This window comes from Notothenia coriiceps, unplaced genomic scaffold, assembly GCF_000735185.1.
Source record: "Notothenia coriiceps isolate Sejong01 unplaced genomic scaffold, NC01 NC01_scaffold00037246, whole genome shotgun sequence".
Classification (NCBI taxonomy): Eukaryota; Metazoa; Chordata; class Actinopteri; order Perciformes; family Nototheniidae; genus Notothenia; species Notothenia coriiceps.
In genome coordinates this window covers 17,721,938-17,744,419 of record NW_011369947.1, presented here as the reverse complement: position 1 = coordinate 17,744,419, position 22,482 = coordinate 17,721,938, and the positions used below count along the sequence as shown (strand labels likewise).

The 22,482-nt window shown below is 40.9% G+C and overlaps 2 protein-coding genes across 2 annotated transcripts in view; both read left to right on the top strand.

Moving 5' to 3' along the window:
* Positions 1–22,482, top strand: part of LOC104965963 (gamma-aminobutyric acid receptor subunit alpha-6-like) — a 599,227-nt gene that overhangs the window by 235,008 nt on the left and 341,737 nt on the right. The window lies entirely within an intron of this gene.
* Positions 17,099–22,482, top strand: part of LOC104966240 (single-stranded DNA-binding protein 3) — a 64,922-nt gene continuing 59,538 nt past the window's right edge. Inside the window, exons 1-3 of the mRNA XM_010795423.1 lie at positions 17,099–17,168; positions 17,272–17,361; positions 18,053–18,159. Of these exons, the coding sequence (XP_010793725.1) occupies positions 17,099–17,168; positions 17,272–17,361; positions 18,053–18,159 (267 nt within the window). The remainder of the gene's footprint in view (positions 17,169–17,271; positions 17,362–18,052; positions 18,160–22,482) is intronic.

Sequence of the window (22,482 nt, the reverse complement as noted above, 5' to 3'; positions counted from 1 at the left end):
ACCTCAGCGAGCAACATCTTCAGTTATTCAGGTCCCATAAAAGGCAACACAACCGTTAGAAAATAATTGCATTTCATTTTGCTACTACTTGCACCTTGGCTATGACTGTACAGCATTACACATCTACAGTTAGGGTGTCCCTCATCGACCTGAAAGTTTAGCCTAAGTTTGGCCAGCCACGTGCTGCTGTTGGCAACTGAGGCTAAACTTCAAGGTTGATGAGGGAGGGGTAAATGTTGTCAGATTGAGGAAAAAATTCACCAGGAGAGTTTTCTTGACTAATAGAATGAATTCTGGGGGTTGGAGTTTAGACTTTCCGAATTTCAATTTTAAAGGACCACCCTACGTGAGGCTAAACTTCAAGGTTGATGAGGGAGGGGTAAATGTTGTTGGAATTTGAATAAAATTCCCCAGGAGAGTTTTCTTGACTAGTATAACGAATTCCGGTGGTTGGAGCTTAAAATAAATTAATTCAAAAAATGTAATGGACGTAGATTCTAAAAGTAGAACATACACGTCTCGCTAGAAATCTAATCAAAAAGCATTTTAATGGCCAAACTATCCTACAATTTATGATTTCCAGAGAGGATTATTTGTGAACATACGACTCACCGGAGCGTTTGCAGTCAACGGGAGCACTAGAGGTCGAAAACTTTAAAACGTGATTAAAGGTCATAATAAGCGCTTGAACAATCGACCTATTTGGTCGTATGAGTTGGAGGACTTGTTGTTTTGAAACTAGTTCAGGTCATGGATGTCATCTTACCTCAGACAGGAAGGTCTGTGCGGACTTCTGTGCTCCCACATGTAGCAGGTACTCGTACACATATAATGCTAACCTGAAACACAAAGGAAAAAGTTGTTAGTGGCAAAATCCAGCCTCCATATTCTCAAGATCAAGTCTTCGCATTTGCACTCAATGATGTCTATTTGGCATCTTAGGTTTTTTGGGCAGCCCAATTTTTTACAACCAAATGCAGACCTACAATTCAACCAAATCTTGCTATAAACTATAAGCCCCTTAGGATAGTCGGTAATATATTTTCCAGGGGCTTGATTTTATGAGTCAATTTGTGTTTGAATCTTTACCACAACTCAACAACTGTGAAGGTTAACAGACCAACGATGGCTAATAAAGTGGCTTAATGGTATTGCTTAAGTAAAAGAAAAAGAGTCTGTGCTACTATGAAGTTGGAATGGATACGTAGAAAAGAGACATGGTGATTGTAATCAAAAGCAGCAGAAAAGTCAAGACAGGCCGAATGAGTGAGTTTTTTCTGGTTCTTTACAAATAATCTATTCAAACAATTAGCAAATACAATGAAAGTTTATGTTTGTCTTTTCTTTGTGACTTCCTTTATTTAGTTGTTTTACATTAAACAAAAGTCAGCTGCATTATCTATTTAACATTATATGTCCAAAGTCCTGATATTCACATTTGCATGCAGCAGGAATAAATGTTGCCATCTCAAGGCTTATGTTTGACCAGTCACAAAGGTTCAGTACTGTTACTGTCCCTCTGATAACACCTGGTAGGCATTGGTAAAAGCAGAGAGTTTTGGGCATATAGAAACCATGACAATAACTACCCTTGGCTCTTGGTTCAAATGCAGGTAAATCTCTAGAATACCTTTAAAGATGTTTGGGTTGCTTGAAATGTTCTCACAAAAAAGGGCCACATAATCTCAGCTCTGTGGACTGTAGAGCTTTTGACACTATTTTCCAATATACATTTTACGAAGCTTAAGTATCCAAAGTCTTCAAAATTGAAACAGAACCTGAAGTATACCAGCCAAGCTGTATGAAAAAAATTGCCATTTGTACTGATTAAATACTGATAGTAGCTGCACACGAGAGGCATTCCAACTAAATCAAACAGTATTTTTAAAAGCCATGGCCATGAATTTGAAATCACCATTATATCAGGCCAGCCACACTTTATAACAGCAATCCACCAGGGTCTATTAACGGACACAAGAACCATGCTGTGGAGTGGGAAACCCCCATTGGCCCAACATTGTACTCCTAACGCCTTCACTTAGTCGTGTTTAATAGGCTGTTAATGGACCATCAATCGACCGGCAGCGTGGATATGACAGTGCCCCGTGTGCCCAGAGCAGACAGTCCTCTGACAGGCCAATAAGGTCCTAATGAGAAGGACAGTAGCTCACTGTCATCGCCCCCATTATTAGTCAATGAAGTGATCAATGAAACATGGTTTTGTGATAATACCGCTGTTGTTCAGTTTTTTTTAACCACTGACCGTCTATTTGTTTTTCCAATGCTCTCTTCCCCTTGTACTGTTGTTAAATGGTGAGAGAGGTGATGTCTATTTAAGAACATTTACTAAATTCAAGCCTCTTAAAATGATATATAATTAGTCAGTCAAATGTTTGGATAGAGAGCCAATAGGCTATCATTATCAACATGTTTTAGAGAAACGTAATAGTGTACGTTTTAATAACTGGACTAAATTTGCCAATGCATAATGTATCTATTATTTTCTGCGTCACCAAGCTCCTTAGCTGCTCAGTGATACCTAGGACGTCATTTATAAAGAATAATGCATCGCTCTTTAGGAAAAACGCCTCATTTGAACAGAACGATTGCAAGTAGGTATGACGAACTAATTGCACGAAAGGTCTCAAAATGAAATGCAACAATTGGTCAATTAAACAGTCAACTAGTATGGTATTCGATTAACTTATGGAATTGTCAGGCAAATATGGCAAAGATTGATATCTCAAGGTTCACAACTGTGAGAATTGTTCTGCTTTGAATGGTCTTACATTATAATAAACAGAATGCCTTGGGGTTAGTTCTGTTGCTCAATGGTCACCTAGAGCTCCAGGATATTGTGATGGGCAAATTTCACTGTTTCGGATTTTTTATTGACAAAAGATTAAACTGTAGAATAAGAAATTGTCAGATTAACTGCTTTTTTTAAATAATCATTAGCTGCAGCCTAACACCTAGGATATTTTTTAAGTGTCTGTAGAATAATAGTCATGCTCAAATGTCTTTCCTGGAGAGTTCCTCTTATTTTATTGTGCGTCTATCATTGTGTGTATTTTCTATTTTTGTAATGGTTTTATGATAATATAAGCACATTTATGACATTGTTTATATCAGGAAAAAAAGTGTTTCAAATACTCTCAGGCTATAAATGCTATAGTTGTTATCTATTTAGTTGATTAGTCAGTGTGATTCACTATGAAAATATCCATAAACAAATAACTGCACAAAGTAAATGTCCATATGGGGGATAGTAAAGCCCTACTCATTTATCTGAGTTTCCAAAGCTAGAATCCAATTATTGAGTTACTATTTCTGCTAAATGTCTTGAATCGAGCTGAAGATGAGGGGGGGGCACATGGGAGCAACATAAACGGCAACAACTGCTGTGTTGCGTTATGATGGAGATACAATCCGTGCCTGACCAGTTCTTAGAGCTAATGATATGCAAATGTTTAAGATATGCATTGTTAAAATGCAAATGTAGTCAGTCAAAGATATGAATAGGCAAATAGACAATAACTGTAGGGAGGCGATGGTTGCCATATGATCACACCTTGTCTTTTTCCATAGAAGCAACGCAGTCGGGGGACATTATCTAAGCATCATCACAGGAGGGGGGGGGCAGCAGCTGGCAGATATAAATGCATTCTCTTTAAGATTTGTAAGATACATGTATTTTTAACACACCAAAAAGGTCTAGTTCCAAAGTTTTTATTCAAGTGTCACACATGATGATCACTTGGGCTTGGAGGTCAAAGAAACCTGCACTCAAAATTCTACAAATTTATATGAAATGGCAATCGGTACAAACTATTATTTTAGACACGACTAAAGATGGATATTGTACATCCGGCTTCTCCCTGTCCCTACACTTTCTCACTGAGGCAAAAGGGATTTGTCTTGGCAAACAAAATGCTGAATAGGATACGATACAAGAGTTTCGACTTATATGTTGCCATACTCTAAGCAAGGCAATATATTGATTTTTCCTGTTCTCATTTGAACTAATGTTAAGAAAACTGCATTAGTATACAGAAGACAACATCATATGCTCACGTTGGAATTGCCATCTATCATACGAGGGTGTAAACAACTCAAAATGAACAATGTCAATCACAAATCAACTACAAATTACAATTGGATTCACTGATTCTGAGAAAATATTATATCTCGACACTTGTATCGATAAATATCTTACTACCCTACGAGACACCAACTTCTATATATATATATATATCATGGGCAGTTAATTAGCTATCCTTGACTACCTACTGCTGTCTTTACGAGTCTTTTCAGAGCACCACAGTGGTTGAATTTGGCCAGTCGCAGCATCTGACCTGGTATCATAATCATCATTCTGGCCTGGGCTGAGCATTGGTTGGACAACCCTTTGTCCAATTGGACTATCAGTAATATAACAACAAAGTTATTGGCATTTGAATATAATTTGAATGATTTCCCAGAGGCAGACCATCTTAATCAAGCAGAAACGGACATGTTGTTGTATTTATGTCATGTCATTCTGAGTCATTCTTCAGTTTTTCTGTAACACGTATAGAGCTACAGTTGCAGACATGACTCTCACTAGATGCTGTCCCAAGATTAAAGTGGGACATAGGTGTTTTGCTATGAATAGGCGATAGTAGTTTCACTGTGAAGTCCATTTGTCTTTGTATGTGTACAGCCCGCTGTCCTGCTCGGAAGGTAATAAATAGCCGAGGGTGTTCCCCTCTTGCAGATAGTGACCAAGATAAGAAAACATACATGAGCACTGCAGGCAGAAATCCGGATGAACAAACAAACAAAGCAGAAGTGGCTTAAAAGTCTATACTTCCCAGAGTGATTTACACTGCTTAATAGTATTCAACTTTAAATGTATCCATTATTCTGCACAACAATAACCATATCTAACACCAGGAATACGATGTGGCTGCAGCGACACAGACAATGGGACAAATTGGTTGTTGTACCAATGACCGATGCTCTTAAGAGGCTAAAGACTGCAGTTTAGCTAACAGACACAAACACACACACCACTTTAGCCATGGGAATCTGACCACTTTCTGAGGCTCCTTGCAATTTGTAGGTCACAAAGCTCTCCGTGACCGCTGGTGTAGAGTGTAAGTCAGTGCCACTTGCAGGTCACTCTAGTATTTGGCCCCACACACATCTGCACAGCACACACACAGATGGTTATTTTACCTGTGCCATTTACTGATCACACTTAAACTCATATAGATTTCTTGCATCTACGCATATTTTTGACAGTTTTGAAAAGCCTGACAAAAGCTAACAGGAAGCTTTAAGATACTGAAAGTGCTTCAAATATTGATGCCGTTTGCATCTCCCCGTTCACTGCAGGTTTACTGGCTTACTTAACACTTGTGCAGCTTTCTATAAGTTTGACTAGAAGGGAATAGTTGAGGACTTGGTCTTATGTCTTGGGATACAAGGATTACACTGTAGACCCCCCCCCCAAGAGGCCCTCAATGACATGTTTATGTGTGGTGTGTGTGGGTTGCAAAAGGGGCTCCGTGTGCGTGCACCTGGCCTCCTGCATTATTAAAACTCAGAAGCTAGCTCATAGAAAAGGAAGAGAAGTTTGAGGAGGAGGGGAAGAAGAGGAACAGGAGCTGTAGGAGTAGAGAGGAGTTAAGGAAGAGGACGAAAAATTAGTTTTGACCGGAACATAAGAGAGAAAAAAACAGTTGGTGGTACCGAGGATCGGAGGAGAAGTCAAGACAGGATGGAGAGGAAAATAAAAAACAGTGCTGGTTTCTGACAGCCAGAATGTGAAATTATATTCATAAGGAAAGATACAAATTAAATTGGTAGCTCTAGAAACCCTGACTCCCTATAAGACACCAAGGTTGGACACAATATAGCTGTAATTCTATTTTACTCACTTTTGATGTCTGCATTCCCCCCCCCCCCCATCTTCTCTCAGGTTAAAACACATTTTACTTCCACCATCACACCATATGAGGTGAGCTCCTGACCTACCTCCCCTCCGTTCCCTCTTTGGTTCCGAGACGGGACATTGGTCCTCTCATACGCTCACTCCCATAAGAGTGTGAAACTTCCCTGATGTACACCACCGGCACACCTGACATCCTGCCTAAGGCGGGCGACAAAACCCCCTCTTTAAACATGGATGAGTCTGCCCACCATATCTCCCTCTCTTCTGTCTATTTCTCTCTCTTCTTCTGTCTCCCTCAACTCTGACGCAAAGCTGAGAGCAGCTGCTTCAGCCCGTCTCAATAATTCAACACTGAAGCGAGGGATGAGGAGGACCTTGAGGAGCAGCAAAAGATGGGAAGTGAGAGTTAGGAGGCAGATGGAGAAAGACATTAGAAGAGCGATGCATAGAGAAAAAATAAGAATATGGGTTTAAAACACAGCAAAGTATAAACTTAAGGTATTGGAAAAGGCTGCTGATCTTCACACACATGTACATAAGTTTGACAACTCTGTCTGGTCCAGCTCCCCTATGCTGACTGGTCCAGCCAGTTGAAGTGAGCATTTGTGTTCAACACATCCAGTGTGAGGAATAAAGCCATTCACCTGTGGGGAGGATTTAGCCTTTTATTTACTTCTAGTGTATTCAGTTGTTGTGTAATATAAACTCGAACATCACCCATTAAACCACCACAGGGTTCTAAAACAATTACATCCAACAAAGTTTAATGCAAGCATTCACAGGTCTTAGTTGGCTTTGTTAGTGGCGACTATCAGCAAAGGATGTTCCCTGCAGATACTGGCTTATATTTCAGAATTGGTTCATAGTAGTTTGTAAAATTTATATTTCAGTTTAACTTGAAACCTCTGCATATTGTTTAACTGTTGGTAAACGTGCGGCATGCGTATCCTGAGCAAACAACAGGCATCGAGACGGTGGCTTGCAGACAAAGGGATTGGACTGCTACGGCTCCCCAAGCTAACGCCACCCAAGCTTCCTGACAAAATAGCCGCTTGAAAGAGCCTAAGTTTGTGTCTTCTACAGCAGGCGGTGGTGACAAATTACAATGAGTTTAAACCCCAACACTTGTTCGCAGAACACGGGGTGACTGAGGGAAATCTGTACGGGCCACAAAAGTTGTGAGCTCTCCCTGCACGGAGCGCGTAGCAGCGGCGCCTCTCCGCTGACCGAACGCTCACATGGATACAATGTAGCCTCCGCGTTCGGGAGACACAGTAGCGTTGTGGAACCATTCTTGAAAGTGTTCCTGTGCTATTTTGTAACAAAGCCCCAACCAGCTGTATTCTATTTTTACCTGCCGCTTCAGCGGGGCGACACAAAAGCCAGCTAGCTACAATACACAGCGTCGCTCCAAATGCATTGTTCCTCAGAGATGGAACTAAAGTGGGATCCCCATCAATGCTCCTTACCGACAATTCAGCCCCGAGTGCACATGTATACATTATGACTAGGAAACACGTGCAGCAACACTTCCTCTCTATAGAAAGGTTGCAACTTTAAAAACAGCAACTCTTTTGTTAGATATACAAACAAGTGAAGAGTGAAACTGGCAGTGTAGCTAGCAGCTAACTTAGCAGCCATGCCTGTGTAGTTGGAGGATGCAAGAGGCACACAAGTGGCAAACACAACGAATAAACTATCACAGCATCACTTTTTTTAGCTTGTATGTTAATAAAAAAAGAGCCTGCAGAACATGCGTGCTCCTGCTGAAGTGACTGAGTTGCCTCCTATCAGTTAGCAAGTTTAGCAAGCTAGCACACTCTTCTTGACTGGATCTCTGTTGTGACAGTGCAATAATGTACTTACTTTTCTCTTGCTTGGCTATCGGAGGGGACAACAGCTCCTTTACCCTTGCCGTACATCTTGGAGGCTGTTCTGGTACTTTATTTTATCCCACTCGGCACCTGTCAAAGAAAGCTACCAGGAAAACCTACTATCTCCATAGCTACCCAGTTAGTGTTGTCTTCCTATCTCTCCCTTGCGCTCTCTTTGCTCCGGTTTCCTTTTTTTCTACATCCCCAACATTGCCCACAAATCAGGCAGGGTTTCAGCCGGGGGGAACTTGAAACCGTCTACTGGTGGAGCTTTTTTTTTTTTCAATCGCTGTTCCTGGATTCAGCTCATGCCCCCCCTGTTGTGGGAGGGTGGGGGCTTCTTAAAGCCACAGTGTCTCATTTTTCGTCGACTTCGCTCAAGTTCAAGTTTTCTTCTGGAGGCCTTCAAGTAAAAGGCCTTACATTGCATTTGTGTTCATGCACAGAACTACATTAGAAATACGAATTGCTATCACTATAATGACGCTTTAATTTAACAATAATATGTATAACTGTATCCTACTATTGGTACGGTACACTGTTTGGTTTTTGTCCTAAGGTTACAACAGTAGGGCTTTAGTCGGCCCAAATGGCAACCAGGGTTTGACTTAGTGCCCCCCCCCGCCCCGTGCACATGTTCAACCCAACTACCTTTCCTATGACCTCAGGATAGGTATAACCATTTCTCCTTACTCCAAAAATGTAATAGGCGCCTCTTATTCTGTTTTAACCCTGAATATAAAACAGTCAATGCAAACCTAATTTACCTGATTGTATAACTGCAAAAATAGTCACTAATAGACCCTGTTCCCAAAAGAGGGAGTCTTGATAAAGAATTCCAAAAAAGATAACTGAATAAAATAGACAACAAAACTTTTCTGTTTGTCCATTGGCATACGCATTTAAAACTTTTGATAAGACTGACAGATTTTTGACAGCTTATACAGTTTTTTGTGGCTCCAAAATATTCAGTTTTTGCAAAAAAGCAGTATTCCTATGGTCTTGTTAATGTCGCTGCTTAATTGTAGTACATCATATTTAATCCAAACTAACCATCCAAACTGACCATTTTATGAACATAATGATGAGGCCCTAATATGGAACAATAAGAAACCATCATGTGCAAATTGTTGCCATTAGTTAAATATGTCTTGTAGGAAACTCTTATTTATATACTAACATTGAAGGATCTTGTTTTGTTACTTCAAGATTGTAAAAATAACACAATGATTGAATTCTTAATTTTTTGGCCACTCCTCAAAAATTCCTACAAATTACTCTTTGCCCTAGTTTATCCTTTAAATAGTTTGCTCGTGTTATTTCATAGTCACACAGTATTTCAATAAAAGCCATTATGTAGTATGCTACACCTATTGTAAATGTGTATTTAGTTTCCAGGTATCCTGTTGACTCTCGCTAGCCATGCACAAGCCTGTGTCATGTCCCTTTAAGAGTGTGTAGAGGGCAGTTGCAGAGTGTGTGTGTGTGTGTGTGTGTGTGTGTGTGTGTGTGTGTGTGTGTGTGTGTGTGTGTGTGTGTGTGTGTGTGCACATGTGTGTGTGTATATATGTGTGTAAGGCAGGGACAGGCAGTGTGTGCTGTTTTCGTGCTACTAACTGTGGGAAGGGCACAGCTGACTGTCTGTGTGAATGTTTGTTCGTGCGCACGTTGGTGTTGGTGTGTGTGTGTGTGTGTGTGTGTGTGTGTGTGTGTGTGTGTGTTGTTGGTGTGTGTGTGTGTGTGTGTGTGTGTGTGTGTGTGTGTGTGTGTGTGTGTGTGTGTGTGCGTGCGTGCGCGTGCGTGTATGTGCGTGTGTGAGAGCGAGAGAGAGAGAGAGAGAGAGAGAGAGAGAGAGAGAGAGAGAGAGAGAAAAAGAGAATGAGAGGGAGGGAAAGAGAAAATTAATTTCTGTATGTGTGGTAGGGTTTGTTTTTTAACAAGAGAATGCAAACATGATGAGCAGATGTCATATCAAAGAAGAGATAGATAAGAAAGAGCATTATCTTTATAAATGGCAGTATTTAACCATGTTTAATAGTGTATGTAATGTACAGCAACACATATGTACTGAAATACACAATCAAGGATTTTTTACAAGGTATAGATTCTATTAACTATAAGTATACATTGAAGTGTACTTAATCTCTCAATGTCACACAGATGCAGAGCGAGACAGAGTAATAAAACACGCCTTGAAATGTTCTCTACCTTGCGTCATTTTCTTTCTTTCAGTTATGGCTATTGTATGTGGAAATACACGAGAATAGTCACCAACGACTGGTAGAATTAGTACAATGAATTTAAATTAATAAAAATGATTACATTTGATCTTCTGTGTCCAAATAAAACATGTTGTTGTAAAAAACAGAGTTAAAACAGGCCAATGCCATTTAAAAAAACTTCAGTTTTCCCCATCCACATTAAAATGTGATTCCAGGATTTTCAATTCTGGAGAGCACTTTCACACATGTTAGATTTTCAGATGTGAATGTGTCAGTAGAGTGTGGACAGACAGCCAAAATAGGGAAATTAAGACGCATGTTAAATATAGCAGGGTTGTACGTAACCCCAGAGAGAAGGAGAATGGCAGAAAGTGATGGTGTAGGTATCTTTTAAGATCTCGACCACAAGCTCTATCACTGTCTCATCATAGCACCAGTATTGATCCGAGAACCCAATGCTCCCCGGGAACACTGGCTCGTCCTTCTTTGCACAGAATAAATACAAGCGGCATCACTTTCTCTTTCTCTCTGTTTTATCAAATATAGATAAGCAGATGTGATGTTAGTGTTTGTACACATCACTGCTGTTGGTAGTTATACTAGAAATATTACATTTTACAATAAGTTCAACATGTCATTAGTTGTGTTTCTATCCCCCTTTTTTTATTAGTTTTTTCAATTTGCACATACAAACCTGAATGGAAATGTAGAAAATACAAAAAACAAATGTAATGTTGTATTCCTATCATGTTTTACCAGCATCATGTTTGTGCCCTCTACAATGTTGTAATGGCACCCAACTGAAGCAGCAAGGGCTGTTTATCTCCATGGACCAATTCCTAATATATAAACTCGCATTCATTTGCATATTGTTTTGCCAATTTTCAGGAAATGCAGTTGACATTTGCATTATAATTGGATGGAAATCTGGATATGAAAGTGACATTGCGTTAAACTGATTCAGAAGCTGCCTGATTATTCTTTGTACATTGTACCCTGTCAATAATGTATAACAGATATATTAACTGACCCTGGATTTTCCCTGAATAATGCAATCACATCTCTCATGAGAACGTTTTATTTACTTCCATGGTATGATTTGAGAGTCTTTTGTAGCTATGGTTTATCATAAAGAAATGCTACACCTGTAACCACTTTGCTCACATCCAAACTGTGTCCTGAACCATGGCACATATCTTTGACACGGATTCACTATTGAGTCTTGTTTGGTTTGTTATTTGGTTTTCGGGAACCTAGCAACGCTGCCCTATAAACTTCCATTATCTTCCCGCTCTTGCTTCTCCCTCTGGTATCTCTCCCTCCATCTCGCCTCATCACTCTGTTCTTCCTTCTCTTCCACATCGTCGTCCTCTCCTCTGACCCACTTTCCTGCCATCTCGCCACTATCTCCCTCTGTTCTTCCTCGTGCACCCTCATCTCTATCTCTGTTTCTCTTTCGCTTTCCATCCCCCTTTCCAATTTTTCTTCCATTTCAGTTCTACCTCTTCTTGCCTCATGCTTATGTTCTTGTTTCTCAAGCCTCATGCTACGAGTTTCTTCTCCTGACACTTCCCCTCTCTCCTCCAGCACCTTCACACTTCTTCTACTTTTCTTCCAAATGGATCTCCATCCTACCATTCTTACGCAGTCTTATTAAATATTCTTATTTCATGTTCTCTTGGCTATTCTCTCCATCTCTATGTTCTGCAATCTCTTTCTTCATCACTCCCACTCTTTTCTCTTCTCTCTTCTCTTCTACCTCCTTGCGTTATCCTCTCCCTTGCGCCCCTCTCCCTCGTCTTTCCACCTTGCACCCCACCACACCACACCATCCTTCCTCCTCCTCCCTTCTCCCTCCACCATGACTCATTTCCCCTCACTATGCCACAGAGCCACTCAGGACAGACATTCATCAGCGGCCTCCGATGATAGATGCTGCTCACCACAGCTCCAGCAGCCAGTTAGCCCGGGGTGATGCCTTATGCATTCAGATATCACCTGGCTAGCTGTAGTATAGCGCCTCAACCTGGATCGAAAACACACAAAGGTACTCAAGTTAACACACACACACACACACACACACAAATACACACACACACACACACACGCACTCACGCACGCACGCACGCACACACGCACAGACACACACACACACACACACACACAAATACACACATTGGTGCCTGAAAGAGAAAGTTTGGTGCATGTAAGACTGCATGGATATTTGCACTTTAATAAAGTGAATACAAGTGAGCATGTAATACTAGTGCCGGAACAGCTTTTTGGTGTGTGTGTTTTTGTGTGTGTGTGTGTGTTTGCCGTAGATTGTTGGGTATGTAAATTCCAGGGGAGTTAGGTTAATTGGCTCTGAAAAAGAGGTGGGTGTGTCTCTCTCCTCTATGACAGGCTTATTTACATAGTAAAGCTGTAATTACCCTAACGAAGCCCCCATCCTATCAGGGAGAGTGCACACACACACACACACATATACACAAAGGCACACATGAGCAATCCCCAAACAGGTTGGAGCTCAATCATGCCAAACCTGTATTTTCCATCACTCCAGATCCCTCTCAGAAGCATCCATTCACATGTTCATTTCTAATTGAATGGCATCCTTTGCAGCGCCAATCAGTGGGTTTGTTGAAATTTCTCTATCAGAAGTCATTGGCATCTGAGAGAGATGTGGGACCTGTTCCAGCACTTAGCAATCACTTCCTTCCTTCACCCCCCTTTCGTAGTCTTTTGTAAAAGACAGGCTTTCCCTTTGTGAGTTAGGAGTAATAAAACAATTTAAAAAACAGATTTGCTTTGTGTCATATCAATGAAAATCTAAATTCCAAACCATTGTTTCGGGGAATGAAGAGATGTAAGAAGAGTGTTGACATTTGGGGGAATCATTATCCATCAAACCGGCTGAAAAGTATCCAAGCAAGGCAAGTTAGAAATTCATCCACAAGCTTTTGAAAGTTTTCTGTTATTGACGTGTTATTTTTGGAAGTGTCAAAAGACAGGGTATTTCAGTGTTCGCCGACCTTGAGGTCAAGACTCCACAAAGGGACTGTAAGATACAGTACATCTGAGGGGTTGTGAAATGATAAGAAACCACATTGTTTGTGTTGATTGGGACTGCGCTCAAGTCAAGATAATTGTTTTTCATAGCATAATGTCACCTGTGCCTCAATGGAGCTCAACAATCTGTACAAATGAGAAAAAGCTCCCCCTTTAAAAACACCTGAATGATGGAAGAAAATCTCAGGAAGACCAAGAGGGTCACTGTGCTCTGAACTTTTCTATTAAAATATTGTAAAAGTTTAAAATCTTGAGGCCTCTCCAATCATCTTAACGTTTAATGAAAAACAGTTTGTCTTTGGTAAAAACTATGTTGGCCACCACTTTGGTGCTCGATTTAATCATTTCCGCCATTTCCCTAAATTCCTTTTGCTAGCCTGTAGATAATGTGCCTGAACATGCAGAATTCAGCATGTAACAAGTGCAATAAAGCAAGTTTTTCCTGTTATAGTAAGGTGTTTCCCTTACTAAAAGCACAGCATGTGTTACATAAGGGTGTTATGCTGAGGCCAGTGTCACAATATCTCTGCAACTGCTCTGCATCTTCGACAATGGACTCCTTTTTGTAGGATTGTTGTGCAAAACATTGATCACTGACAGAAGCTACTGCATTGAATTGGGAGCTGGACAATATTTAGATAACACATAGCTCCATGAGTTTTAACTCCCAACTCTGTCATCTTGTAAAGTGACCCCATGCGTCAAATGATGACACTCCATGCACACCTGTAGCGTCAGTTTTTGATGTGTAGGTCGTATTAATTAGACAGGAGTAACATAGGCTGTCATGTGACATACTTTAAAGACTGGCAATTTGTTTCTTACCTGTGCAATAAACATACCTATTTGAACACAAACTGTGATCTTTTTTTAATCCTAACCAAATAGTAATGTAGCTACATACGTCCTGTTATTAACACATTAACGTGGCATGAACCACGCATTGAAGTCTATCAAAGTATCCTGCATGTTGAAGAAATTATGCTAAAGGTGCATGTACAGTAGGTGCGTTAAAAGTGAAGCCAACAGTTCCCGACCAAGTGTCTGTCTGTAACATGTTGGGAGCGAGGAAGTGCTGGCAGCTCTAATTAAAGAAACATGTTTTTTTATTTTTGCAAGAATTAAGGTGAAATTACCCTTTGTTATATATAGATATTGCTTTGTTTGTTCTTCTTGTTAGTGTTTGAGCATTTTAGTGTGGATCCTCCCTTTAAACAATATGCAGTGAACCCAGCACCTTCACCGGGGCAGCAGCACCCAGTGCTCCCATCGCTCCCTCGGTCTCTGCCCTTCCTTCTTTCTACACTTCCTATTCCAACAGGAATTTAATCTTTCAAGCCATCGTTGTTTTTCTTCTCCCCTATTTTTACTGCTGCTGCTGCTGCTTGGAAGACCACAGACTGCCTCTGTATGCGGATGCCCCCACCTCCCCCCCTTCTCCGAGCCTGTCTCACGCTTTCTGTATCTCTATTTGTCTAACTCTCTCATGCTCACCGTCTCTCTCTGCCTGTCTCGCTTCCTCTGCTCTCTGTCCTCATCTCTCCCCCCTCCTCCCCCTTCTCCTCCACCTCACTTGTTCTCTTCTCTACTTCTTCACTCCTTCTCACCCCTCCCGTTCCTTTTTTTCTCCCTCCTGTCTGTCCGTCTATCTGCTGTTCCGTAGCTCTACTGCTCTACGTGCCACAGATTCAGATGGCAGTCAAATGCTAGATTGAGACAAACACGGAGACACATGCATGCAATTACATGCTCTCTCACACACACATATAAACACACACACACACACACACACACACACACACACACACACACACACACACACACACACACACACACACACACACACACACACACACACACACACACACACACACACACACACACACATAAATGCACATGCAGACCAGCAAAAGCACGCATTGACAGAGACTCACGTACGTGAACACACCTGCACATACAGATGTGTGCATTCATTTTTAAGAGTATACACTGTGGTGTCACATAGATTCAAGTATTTCAGTCACCTCCCTCAGTCAGTTGAGCAGGGAGGATATTACTCTTGTAACACAAAGCTCAGACAAACAGAATGCAGGAAATATTAATGAGAACGGAGACTTTTCGGAGAGATTTAAAATCAAGAAAGAGACAGTCGAGGAAGAAGTTGGGATATGGTGCAGCAAAAAGAAAACTGTATGAAATATAGACTTCTCAGGTAAAAGTATGAGATACTATTTGTGTATGGACTGTTTTAATGTTCTGGTGAGAGGCAGGCAGCCACAGTAAGAGAAAGAGAGGAGGAGAAGGGAGGTGGGGGTGGCGGGAGAGGGAGAAGCAGAGAGGAAAGAGGTCAGCCTGAGCTTATGAAACATTTTCTAACCTAACCCGGCCTATTTCTGACAGCGCAGGACTGAGGACTTACAGTCGGACACACAAGTTCCCAGGGTTGACAGCAACATGCCTTTAGGGACTGGCACATATCAACAAACACACACATACTTTATCTTACAACATGTAAGTGAGTGACCTTACATATTTTTCAGCTTTGGGGCCTTTTTTGAAACTGAACCTTAGTTTAGAGTTTAGAAAACCAAGGCTCAAAACTATTACCTTTTCTCTTGATTTCTGCTTTGCAAAGTAGATCAACACTTTGGGAAGCACACTTGTTCGTGCTCCTGAAGATTTAAGTGATATGAGAAGATTGAAAGATTGTTACCCCTCTCATGTCTGTGTTTCAAGTATGGAGCTAGAGCCTGGAGGCGATTAGCTTAGCTCAACGTAAATAGTGGAAGCATGTTAAAACAGTCTGGCTTGCTTACCTATATCTTACACAATAAAATGTTCAATCAAAATGTTAAAGTGCAACTTTGTTTATACAATAACCAACAAACCATGTGCAATATGTGAAATATATAAATGCCGTTAATAACTGTGTAATATATACCTGGCTGCTAGATCCTAAGAACTATTACAGGATGTGTATTTTTTTTAAATTTTCCTGTTAAACCCCATCCCTATTTTTCAGGTCTCAGGCTCAAAAATGACATTCCCAGAACAAATGACCATAACTACACTTCTAAAAGGGGAACATTAATAATCTTTTTTCTCAAAGTAATGATGAACCTGTGAGTTGGATGAAAAAGAGTCAGAATCAATATAGATGTTTTTTATTTTAAGGAAAATTCAAATTGAACATAGTAAAAAACTGTAAATTATAGTGTCCGTCCAAAGTTTCTTTTTTACTTATAGTGAAAACCACCCTTGGATGATGGTAAGGTAGACTAAAAGCTTTAGGAATCCAAAGTACAACATATAATAAGTACCCTGTATCAAGATTGATGCAAAACAAGTGACATTTGACCTTTTTAGAGAGGTTTAGCAAAAATAACTCCACCTCTGAGGTGATTTGGGTGGAAATGGGCATTTTTACCGTTTCTCTGGAACCCATTGGTCGATTTTGATGATTGACATCTCTTTTTAACCGTTAGAGCCAATAGAATCGAAGGGGAATTTCCACATACACCCATGTTAACAAAAAAAGGTGAGGGCTTTGCGTATGCGTTTTCCCCCCCGGTATCGGGGGTGCTGTGTAGAACAGGTTTTAAGCCTGATTTTTTTTTTTTATCCTTTTAATTTATAGCATTTTGTTTTTATTTCAAGCTGTAGCCTACAGTACATGACATTTTTTGTTTCGTTTTTCAGATGTAACCCCGGTGGGTCTAAAAGTACCTGCGAACAAACTCAAATTAAATATAAAAACATCATTCAATCTGGTAAGTTCACCTCTTTTGAGGTCTTAAAAATACATACACGTTTTGTATTGCTTCAATTGGTCTGTGTTTCATAACTGTATAGGAAAGCGGTCAAATTTTTTCCCAATGCTTGCAGCCAACAAGAAAAAAAAGGACCAGAGGAAGACAGGAGGGGGCCCTCCTCCAGCAGAATTCCCCCCTGCCTAGGAGGTGGCCCTCAACAACAATGAGGGTTGGCCCTTGATGGTAGGGGTGGAAGGGGGGTTCTCTACGGACCCTGGTGGCAGCAGCTCCCACCACATGTTTATACAGGGTAAGAGTCAGGGAGCTTAAACAGCTGGATGCATAAAACACAAATATATAATATATCCATTGTTGTGGGAGTCATTAACACGTAATTGTTATTGTTTCTGCAGATGATGGGGAGAAGGGGTGGAGAGACTGTGGTGTTGCTGCCCCCCCCAAAGCAACAACACCTCTTGCAGAGGTATTACAGTCACCGTTTGGTATGTCACATATATGGTCGCTGATATGGATAAAAAAGACCAATTTATCATTTCTTCTTTTTTCAGGAGTGCCGAGTGAAGGTCTTCTAAAATAAGTGTCCTAGCCGCTTACGCAACCTGTAACGAGATGGATAACCTGTTTTTTTTTCAGGGAGTGTCCTTAAAATTGTGGAAAGTGGTCAGCATTCAATATATTTTCAAGTTGTTGTTATTCTTTAATGGCAGGTTTTTATGGGAGATTCGGGTGCCAACACCCTAAGGCCCTGGACCTATCCTGTAGTTTGTGGTGCGTAATAATGGAAAAAAACCAAGTGACTAAAGAAAACTGAGTGGAACATAATTGAAACCACAGGTTAAAAGTCCCAACTATTTTCAGCTCCCTCATTGAATCAAATCAAAATGACTGGATGTGTCAGAACTTCTTCTTTAATCAGAAAAAGACACTACAACGAGGTAATTGTTTTGGAGACAAGTCAGCAGTGAAGCTTCATTACAAGTGTTCAAAACACAGAAGAAGCCAGAATCTTAAGTGGAGTCATGATCCTGACTTGCATTTAAATAGTTGCATTAAAGCTATTACAAATTCAGCTTACTATCACCTAAAAAGAACAAGATCTAGGATTAGAAAAAGCGTGTCCATCGCTTTTATCTCAAGTAGACTGGAAACTATGTAAATGGTGTCTCTTCACAGGTTCCACTCAAAAATCTTTAGAAAAAGCTGCAGCAATTCAGTCAACGCTGCGCTCGAGTCCTCACAACACTAAGAAAAGTGGATCCAACATCACCCTCCTGTCTGAAGTCTTTACACTATTCAAACGTGACTTCTGTCTGTCAAAGAAATCCATTTCAAAAATACTGCTGCTGGTTTAAAAAGCATTCGAATGGCGTTTAGGCTAAAAATACATTTCCTGACCTCTGCTAAAGATGCAACACCCATCCGAAACTCTCAGGTCTCAGGGACTGGTGCAAGCTTTCCAAGTCCCAGAGTTCAGAAAACAATGGAGAAGCAGCGTTTCAGTGTAGCCAATTTAAAAGTGTTTCTATTGTAATGTCTTTAATCTCTTTGTAAACGCACTTTGAAATTAACTTGGTTCGAAAAGGGTGCGATATAACCAAATAGCGCTTGCATTGGCTCAAATCAAGCTAAGTAACCATCCTACAGCTTGGTTTTTACAAGCCGCCGGATTTACACTGTGGCAAGAAAAAAGAATGACAATACATTTTTTTTTTCTTAAAGGTTAATAAACCAAGGTGACTATTTTAGTCCTTTCTCTGGAGAGTACAAGAATGGAAAAGAGTGCAGCAGCGAACACACTGAACATGTATGTTTTTATATAGAAGAACGATTTATTAAAAAAGCAAAAACATTTTGTATGAGATGACATAAAAGTGCGGTTTAGCCAGCTGAAACGTTCTGTCAAATTGTAACTTTCCCTCCTTCATTTGGCAAGTAACACATAGATTCATCCTTTTTCCTCATGATTTCCAAATGAGGGATTGCAGTATCAATCCAACGGTGCCCGACGCTAGCCGCCCTGCGAGGCAAACTGCTGGCAGACCGGACTACACCGTACAGCCAGGATCAAAAGGTTAATATCAACCTATGCAGAACACTGGGTACACTGATATTACCATATTCATCATTAGTTTAACCAAAAGAATTAAAAATGCAAAAAACATAAAAGTGATGATCTTTACTGCTGCCTGCAAAAACAGCCGACTGTACTGTCGGTTGCCACTGCTCCGCGTTAAGCCACTGCAGCAGCTGACATCATGCCGGCAGCATAGGAGCCTGCTGCGATCCCGACGGAGGTGAACCCTACGGCGGGCCAGGAACAGCAGGAGCAGCGACGACAGCCCCAGCNGTTTACAGATAACAGATTAAGCTAGGATACCATACCATAGTACCATACATTATACCATAGTGTTGAATACACAGTATTAGGAAACAATTTATACTTACTGGACACAGTAAGTATAAATTGTTTCCTAATACTGTGTATTCAACACTATGGTATAATGTATGGTACTATGGTATGGTATCCTAGCTTAATCTGTTATCTGTAAACGCTCCCTAAATCTACTAATTTAGGGATAATCCACTGACATCCTTTAATACACATGTTCATTTGAATCAGATGTACTGATAATATCCGCATATAAATCTTTAAAATTCTTCTTACTTAAAAGTCCGTCATGAACGGTCTATTATGCTGCAACTCTACAGCTCTGCTAGCCTTGCGCTAACTTCCGGGGAACGATTGAGAGGCTCCATGATCGCCATTGCTGTAACAAAGTGGTCCATGGAGTGAACGGAGATGACGTAACTCTCAGTCTATATGGCGCTGGAGAGACCGAGTCCCCATGCTGCGTGTGATATAGAGTGGCAAGTCCCCTCCCTTCCGGGGAGCTCCATGGTACCTTATTTCAAAAAGAATATGTATGAAGTCAATGGAGAGAGAAAAGATTATCTTTCGATCCCGTTTGAATTGTGCCAACGAATTACACATAGTTTTTTGTCAATTTAAAAGATATTTTGCAAGTCAAAAAAATAAAACGTGTCGTAAAACTGTGAAGTAACACATTTGTTTGTGTGAAACGCTTAATGAACTACATCTCTGGTCTCGCAGAACAACACACGTCACCAAGATGGCCATCACTACTGTCTTGTCAACAAAACGATTGACTACCCTCACTATCACCACAAGGAAACACGTCCTGAAGAATGTCATGCCAATGGGCCTGCCTGCCTTCCTTTGATTCTCTCTGAACCGCCTGGTCTTTTTAATGTTTAATGTCAACCATTTATGCAGATAGCATGAAGTAGAAAAGATTGGCGCTCACGGATGCTAGCGTTAACGTTAGCATTTCTACCCCGGGCTTACATTGTGTATTATAGAATGATCATACCGGTGACAGTACTCTTCAAAGGGTTCACAAAATATGACTACTACTCTTACTGTTTAACATTTTGGGTTACTTAATGTTACTTCATATTAAGGCTAATAAAAATGACAAGGCTGTAATGCTAACTAACGTGCTATTTACTAGCTAGGTAGCTAACTTGATCCAGCCACTCCTGGTCCTTTCATCAGACGGGAAGCGAAAGAACGAGCAAGACCCATTGCTGGTATGATAACAACCTGGTACTAAGCACACAGGCATATTGTTAAAGTTATCTTATCTTAGCCAGCGCCATATAGATAGATTCTATCTATATGGTGCTGATCTTAGCATCTCTTAGTGGAGGAAAACAATTGTGACATCACTTACGCGACTCTGGGATTTGTAGTCTTTCTAGTTGCGTATTTTTCACAGTCTTATATTCCAACAGTTTTACAAGAAACTTACTTTTTTGACATGGACATTATTTTTTAAGATTGACAAACATCATGTGTAATTCATGGCACAATTCAAACGGGATCGAACGATAAGTTTTCTCTCTCCATTGACTTCAATACATTATTTTTCCGAAATAAGGTCCCATGGACCGGAAGTAGATGGGCGTGACTTCACCACTCTATATTCGATTCCTGGCTCGTCTTCTCATTGGCTGCTTCGACGATGGGCGGGTCTTCCTCCCCTTCGTTCCTCTGTGATTAATGTCGCAAAAATAGAGGATTTAGACGTTGTGTGTTTGTTGTATAACTCCATACGCCTATTCTCATTCATGACTTTTTATTTAATACATTTTAAAAGGCTGAAAACATATATTACGTGTAGCCGGAAGTGACGTTATGTAACACCGGAATTGACGTCATGTAAACGACAAGATTGTCCTTCAAAATAAAGCTTTTCAAAATAAATGGTACATCCGTTCAATATTCAAGTATCATATTGATTTGAATTTCTTACAAAGCAGAGGTGGTGGGGATCGGCGCCCGCTATTAAGCCAGGGCACGAAGGACAGCCGCGGGTTTCTAGAAGTGGCAACTCCATGAAGGTATGATAACTTCTTTCTTCTTCTTTCAAATGTTTTACTTTCCTCTGTCAGGTGTTGTCCTGCTCACTGAAGAGAAAAAGGCTGACTGTCAGGAGGCGTAGCCGCCTTATATACTGTGGGCAAGCGCGTAGTATACACGTTCTCCTGGCGAGACCTCAAATCATCTTCGTAATATCTATCAAACTATATATCCTACACATCCACTGGACCTGGATTCTAAAAGTACAATATACACTTAACGCTAGAAATCTAATCCAAAAGCATTTTGTTACGCCCAGGTCTAGGGGAACCTAGGCGCAGCACAAAATGTGCACTCTCCCCACTCTTCCCACTCCCAAGAACACGGACACCGAATCAGAGAAAGCGTTTGGTACATTTATTTACCAAATATATACAAAAACCGGGGATATCCAAAATGGTGTTGGTTCGGCGTGAGGAATTTGTTGCAACCGTCAAATCACCTCCCTATCGCCTTAACTACTCGCAAGTCCGTGGTACGGAAGTCGGCAGGAAGGTAGGAGTCTCAGGAAGCTCAGAAGTGTCAGGAAGCTAGGAAGTCTCAGGAGGTCACAGGATCCCAGGAGCCTCAGAACCTCAGGCAATCTCATGGCAATCAGGAATTCTCAGGAATACCGCAGGCAATCAGGAACTCTCCCAGGTAAAAAGGAAATTCCCCCCTTTATACAAACTAAAAAATTCAACGCCCCCCATGCTGGGACCAGTCAATAACACATAACACCACATCTCTAAAGGAGGAGGCACACACCACAACTACTCGTTCGTCCACCACGGGCCCAACAGACTAATCGTTGGGATGAGTTTGTCCGACTAACCAGGTGTGGACCCCTGCCCTCCCTATAAAATTGACGTCGGCACGTCCAAGGAAGCCGCGAGACGCTAGGTGAAGAAATGAGGGCGCGGCGCAAAAAACTTATAAAATATGATACCACACACTCGCTGAACATAGCAAACAGAAGGAGACGACGCCCGGTCACAGTGAAATGGACAAAAAACGTTCTGTCTAATACAAGAGTCCTCACGGTTTGGGAAAACAAAAGAAAAGGGAAACCCAGCTAGCAAAAGAGGACAAATTCCATCCATCCATTCTTCGACATATAAAATAAGAGCCAATCCATCTAAAACTAAACATTGCAACAAGAAAAAACAACAACGATGAA